We start from the raw sequence: 6,513 nt of genomic DNA, 5'->3' as shown, positions 1-6,513 counted from the left end.
AATATTAAACCAACCAATGATCTACTAAAAATCTGTATAATAAATTCATAATTATATAATACAAAAACCAAATAGATATAAAAAAAAATTAAAACACAAAATTAAGTCTTATTTTCTAAAATATTATGCCTATCTCTTCACTAGGTACTAGAATATAATAGAATTTAAAATTCCCATTAGTAGCAGTTAAGCTCGTTGACTTTGGTATTATTTTTTTTATTAAGACTCGCCATTTTACTGTTTTAATTATCAGGAGGATCGGAGTCTGTGTCAAGCTCGTTGATCTACTACTAATTGAGAGAGGTCTGCAAGGCGGAGACGTAAGTGCAGCTGTTGGGTACTTGGAAGGTCTGGCACGCATGGATGGGAAAATGTTTTGGCGCTACAAGTTGGGATCAGGGCAACACCTATGCAACTTGTTTTAGAGCGATGGTCGTTGTCAGGAAGATTATGCGATATTCGGCGATGTGCTAGCATTCGACGCTACCTATGGCCGCAACAAGTACAACCTACCTGTTGTAGTATTTTCTGGAGTAAACCACCACAACCAGACATGCGTATTCGGAACAGCAATGGTGTCATGCGAATCGCAGGAGTCATATATTTGGGTTCTTCGCCAGTTTCTGGAATGCATGCAAGGTAAGGCACCGCAATCAGTCATCACGGATGGCGACCCGGCCATGCGTATAGCAATCCGCACCGTTTTTCCTGACGCACATCATCGGTTGTGTGCCTGGCATCTGCTGAGGAACTCGACTGCTAACATAAGCGACCCGAGATTCACACAAATGTTTAGACACTGCATGCTGGCAGATATGGAAATCGAAGAGTTCGAAGCGTATTGGGAGTCAATGGTCAATGAGTGCGGTGTCAGGGAGGTTGAGTGGGTTAAGGACTTGTACACCAAAAAGCACGCTTGGGCAACCGCATACATTTGTGGTAGATTTTTTGCTGGAGTACGGACAACCTCTAGGTGCGAGTCACTACACGCCAAACTAGGGAGGTTTGTTGAGAGCAGGTACGGGGTGTTAGAATTTGTCAGAAATTTTCAAAGGTGTGTGGATTTTCTGCGTGACACCGAGGATGAGCTAGACTTTCGTTCATGGTATGGAACACCTGTGCTACAAACGGAGTTCGTTGAGCTGGAAAAGTCTGGATGGACTATGTTCACCCGCGAAATGTTTCTCAGATACCGGGATAGCCTGAAACGGTGTGTTCGTGTTAGAATATGTGAATTTGATGACAGTGACAACCCTCATGCATATACTCTTCAGAAGTATCGGAGGCCTGAGATGAATTGGAAGGTTTATAGGGACCATATCTCGAACAGATTTAGTTGCACCTGCATGCGTATGGAGTCGTTTGGCATTCCTTGTGTGCATATCCTTTCCGTCTGTGTTATGCTAGACTTGGTGGAAATCCCTGAAAGCCTGGTGCTGCGTAGGTGGTCTAAGGCAGCCAAATTGGAGATACATAACCAATGTGGTGAGCAACACATTGTTGAACCAAGTGTGACCTATAGGACACGATTGGGTGCTTTCTCCCAGCTGTGCAAGCGTTTAGGGCGCGTTGCTTGCATGAGCGATGAAGACTTCAAGGTTTACTCAAACAAGCTTATGAGCGATGCTCTGTTCCTTGAAATAAAGTACGGCTTAGACCATTAACGGATAATATGACAACAGCAAATGACTGCGGGGTGAAGGACCCCATTCGTGTCAGGACAAAAGGCACGGCTCGGATGAGTCAAGCAGGCGGTTCTGCGCCGAAAACGAAAAGAAAGTGCAGCACATGCGGGAAGCTCGGGCACCGGAGGACTAGATGCCCCAACGGAGGCGCGCAACCTTCAACGAGGAACAAAGAATCACTTGCTGGGAGAAATAAACGCAAGCGAACGAAGGTTACCACCTAACTTATTCCTGCATGGTCTATTTAGTATACGACGTTACCAATAAAACTAACTCTATGGAACGGTTTAATATTAATGCCATTTAAATCTCTGAACTCAACTAAACGGTGTTTTTGGAGCAGCAGTAGTTATTTCATTATTATGTTCCTGCACATATGTTTTCTAAAAATTTTAGAAAATTAGTGTGTGCGTAAATAAAATACAGTTAGTGATTAATGCACGCAGGCCATTCTCTATGTGTAAATTTTTTTATTCCCATTGAACTGTGTGTTAACATGTTACCTGTTTTGCCGGTATATACAATGCCCGACGATGGTATAGCGGCAGTCCTCGTTTTAATAAGATTAAACTCACAAGATACTACTGGGCTTTTATTAAGGCAGCGTCTTTACAAATCGTTCATGCTAATCATTGTGTGCATAAGTATGATTTAGCCACTACAATGTTCATGCTGCAAGGCGTTCCCTTATCATTGCCTAATTAGTGTCTTAACAGCTATGTGGTTTGACATGCTTGTTAATATGCAACAGGCACCCGTCGTTGTCCCAGATAATTGTCCGCCTGAAAATGCATGTCAAGCTGGATGCGACTTATGGGAACAATTTTCGCTTGCAGACCCGTGACGACGGTCGACTTAGTTGTGGGCTGTTATTCCAACTACGATGTTAAGGACGACATGTTAGCCTGAAACCGAATATTATCTGATTTCTTATGTTTGCATATAAGGATGTTGTTAATAATAAACTGGTAAATCTAATTTCTATGTTATTCGGTGGCTACAATGTTAGACTCTGCTCGTACTGACGTTTATTCATATGAACACTAGGTCAGTTGTGGTTTCTTATAATAAATTCCATAATGGACGGGATTATGCGGATTAGTTGTATTTTATGTGCTGTATTACCCATGATTTTGACGTTCTGCGTTGAGGATTCATGCATGAAGGTATTGATTTAGGTAATGTAAACCGTGATGTGTTCCCATATGGCCCCAAAAGTGACATAAATCGTGCATGAAGGTTTGCCCTTTCACCCATTTGGGTTTATTAATATTTATATATTCAACGTCATAACCGGTAAACCGTTTCAGATGGGGTTTGTCCAGTTACCCAATGATCGGTGTTTCATTGGTCCACGAGTACACCGATCCAAATTCAGTATTTTAACTATATGCATTCATACCCTAATAGTTAAAAAAAAAAAAATCATGTGAACAATTCATTAAATGCAGATATTCTAATATGGCCTATTTTTTGTTTTTGCAAACATATATAATCTAAAATTTTATATCTATAACATTCAAAAATAAAGAAGCTTTAGCCTAAAAGAGCTGATTGTTATTGTTAAATATCATAATAGGTTACAGTTTCAAAGCAATGAAATTGAAATGTAAGAATATTAAAACTTTAGAAGAATAAAAAACCTTTAATCTACCACAGCTTGCATTTACGGTAGTATTACTCTAAACAGATTAAGCTATGATTATTAATAGTGAACCAACATTTATTGTTTCCTAAATGTTATTCATATAATCAATAGTCGTATGGATGAACGAGTGTTGTGTCTTTTTAATTAGATCTAAAATTTATTCCAAAACTATTTTTATGATTATCATTTCATACCATACCGTAATATTGCTTCAGAGTGGATATAGCAACAATTAGATATCATCGTTAAACCTTTTCTTAATGAAGGGGAGTAAAATCGACTGTCAGATTTTGATCCCTTTTCTTGTTCGACTACCATGTAACAAATGCAAAATGACACAGGTCCTGCTATTACTTCTAAAATAGCTATAACTTCATTCATTAATAAACTCCATACGGTTCACATAGTTTTCCTAGCAAAAGCAGGCAGCAGCCATATATAACATCAATGGCAATGAAATTGCCATAACCTACGTACAAATATGTTTTGGCCATAGATCCCCATTCAATACCAGTAGGTGTACCTCGGGGGGTGTGGATGTTGTGCTCTAGTCTGTCGACAGGACCACTAGTATCCACACTCAAAAGTAGCCATCAAACACATATAGAACCAGACATACATGTACCACACAGTACGAAATAGAAGTTAGCCAAACAACTAATACGATTTCTACTTAGATCACAGTTTCCTGCTTGTAATCAAACGTTAATCTATAACAAAATGCAGTAGTCATTCGTGTTTCGACCAGATTTCGAAAGTTTTTCAGTCCTTCATGCGAATAACCTTCCTCCACACTGCATCTGCCTTGGAGGCCACTGTTGCCTTCACCTCGTTACAATCCAAAAGGACAATCTTTGTTGCAGTTTTCATCCTTAATTTCAACGGGTCCATCTGCTTGTAAGGAAAACATAGGGTCAAAATGCATGTACTCCTTCGTAGAGACACAACATGCTAACATAATGGAGGACGAACCTGCCAGGGAAGGTTTGAAACTTTGAATTTGCCTTCTGTTTGGATCCAGTTCAAAATCCACAGACATGAATCATCGCTGCAAATTCGGAACATGTCATTTCAATCACGAATTCCGTTGGCCATGTAGAGATGAGAGGTTATAAAAGAAATCATTACCATTCCTGGTAACTTGGGACTCCATCGGGATACTTAATTGGTCCCCAAGTGGTCGGATCAGCACTAACATGGGAAAAGCTCAGCATGTTAGATTCCAGCATGAAAAACTGGGCGAGCAACAATAGCTGCATTCAAGAAAAGCAGAGGGGGGTAAGATGGCACGGAATGATAACCGCATTCACGTCTATAAAAGTTATGGAAAATTTGCAGTGAGGTAGAATGTTGTGCAAATTCTATTAGACTAACAATGGTTCGCATGTTGCATCCCCTCCGCTCCTTGTGCTCTGGAGCTCTTGTCACATCTAGGTAGTAGACCCTCCCATGCTTAACGTCCACCACCATCAGGTACCAGGTGTATGTTTTTTCGCACACCGGGACCAAAACCTGTCAACACAGCAAAAATTAATGCTAGGCTATAAGTTGAATGAAAAATGGTAAAATTTGGAGTTAAAGGTTACGTTAACAACGTGTTCGAGACGACTAGTTGCCGGCATCCATCTGTTCATGTATTTTCTCCTAATGACCTCGAATGGCCTCATTGCTATGACGTCATCGGCAAACAGCGAAGGTGTGTACCAAACACGAGGTGGCAGAACGCAGCAGGCTCGCATGGAGGCGCTCATGAGGATTATGTTCATAATCTGTGCACAAAGGAAAACAACTGTGTCAGTCTTCTTATCTATCTCATCTTTCTAATATTTTCGGCACCGTCGGGTTGTACTCACGTCAACATTGGGCATATAAACCGGCGATAACGAATGGAATCCTGCTCTAGGAACTTCCAATGTTGAGAACTTGAACAGCATTTCCCTGGAATTTGGGGAACAACATTCAGTTCCATTACAACGTTATCTACAAAAAATATATTAGGTACATTATAAAGATTCTAATAACCACAGATTATCCCTACAAATATTGATCATTTTTTCCAAAAATGTAAGCGGCCATCTTGCATTCGTCAAGTGTCAGGTCCATGTGAACGGTTGGCCTAAAAACCATTTGGAATCCCTTAAGAAGAGGCAATATAATGTTAGTTAGCCACAGCATACGATGTTCTAATAAATTAAATGCGTAATTAGTAGTATACTGAGCATTCAACGGTGGGGATTCTTGCCAGTGGAATTAATAGAACGGGAGACTCCATTACGTTCATCATTCCATACGGTTTGAATGCACTCCCAACCCCTACAGAAGAGACATTAACATTCGCCTGGATATTTTGCTGAGTCGTTGCGGGCTTCCTACAGTCAGTCTGTTCTTCCCCAACGATATGGTTAGAATCGATTGGCTCCAGTTTTGGAATTTTCAGTGGAATGCCGCATGTTTCTGGGGGAGAGAACATCTCACATACTTTTGTTGTGCACTCAAGCTTAGACATGCTCGGTAGGTCCCTGTAAATCTGCACAGCCCCCGTTTGTTTTTTTAGTCGTTTGTTTATAAGACAAAGAAAGGCAGTTAGGTAAGCTAGCAAGTGTGTAACTAACTTTTTCACAGACTCCGTCAACTGAGTCGAGTGTAATGGTCGCAGAGTGGGTGGTCCTTTTAGGCACACCAGAGCACCAGTACTGCGCAAGTGGTCGCTTTGGCTTTCCTGAACTGTCAACGCCCTTAATAGCGCGAGGAGTTGAAAGTGCCTCGTCTATGATGACGTCGTCGTCAAAACCAGGAGAGTTTGGCACGATTATGTCTAGCGACGGAGTAACAGTTGACATGGCCAACCACTTTCCTTTCTCCAAGCTTTTCACTTGTTCTGCTGGTGATCCAATATCCTTAGTAACAGCTGTTAAACTTTGTCTTTGCCCTATTAGGTTGGGTTCAATCTCCGGGTAACGATCAGCTGCCATTGTGGTCTTATCTGTGGATGGTATAGCGGCTGCTGAAGTTGGACTCGCCCCTTGGGTGGTTAGTAGTGAATGGATCTCAGTAACGGACTTCCCCGTCTGGTACGTTGGTCGCTCCAGCGCCGACATGCGACCCTCCAAAGCAACTGTCCGCGCATCGATCTTCTGTGTACTCAGTCAAGAAAGCAAAAAACACAAACATCAAACAACA

At 41.3% G+C, this 6,513-nt stretch overlaps 2 protein-coding genes across 2 annotated transcripts; one reads left to right on the top strand and one right to left on the bottom strand.

Moving 5' to 3' along the window:
* LOC107615108 (protein FAR1-RELATED SEQUENCE 5-like) lies at positions 573-1,664 on the top strand. Its single transcript, XM_016317222.1, has one exon. It carries the CDS (start codon positions 573-575, stop codon positions 1,662-1,664), a length of 1,092 nt encoding a protein of 363 aa, XP_016172708.1.
* Positions 3,535-5,320, bottom strand: LOC110267215. Its single transcript, XM_021112390.1, has 6 exons — positions 5,187-5,320; positions 4,929-5,102; positions 4,708-4,845; positions 4,462-4,586; positions 4,306-4,381; positions 3,535-4,224 (listed from the first exon to the last, which is right to left on the bottom strand). Exons 1-6 carry the CDS (start codon positions 5,265-5,267, stop codon positions 4,096-4,098), a joined length of 723 nt encoding a protein of 240 aa, XP_020968049.1. The 5' UTR covers positions 5,268-5,320; the 3' UTR covers positions 3,535-4,095.

The sequence above is a fragment of the Arachis ipaensis genome, chromosome B09, assembly GCF_000816755.2.
Source record: "Arachis ipaensis cultivar K30076 chromosome B09, Araip1.1, whole genome shotgun sequence".
NCBI classification, from domain to species: Eukaryota; Viridiplantae; Streptophyta; class Magnoliopsida; order Fabales; family Fabaceae; genus Arachis; species Arachis ipaensis.
Note: the sequence above shows the minus strand (reverse complement) of the source record. Positions and strands in the feature narration are given on the sequence as shown.

Coding starts and splice junctions, on each gene's coding strand:
- LOC107615108 (XM_016317222.1), top strand. CDS start 573: ATGGTGTCATGCGAATCGCAGGAGTCATATATTTGGGTTCTTCGCCAG.
- LOC110267215 (XM_021112390.1), bottom strand. CDS start 5,267: ATGCTGTTCAAGTTCTCAACATTGGAAGTTCCTAGAGCAGGATTCCAT. Junction 4,587..4,707: donor GATGCAACATGCGAACCATT/GTTAGTCTAATA, acceptor TCTTGAATGCAG/CTATTGTTGCTCGCCCAGTT. Junction 4,382..4,461: donor GTCCCAAGTTACCAGGAATG/GTAATGATTTCT, acceptor CCGAATTTGCAG/CGATGATTCATGTCTGTGGA.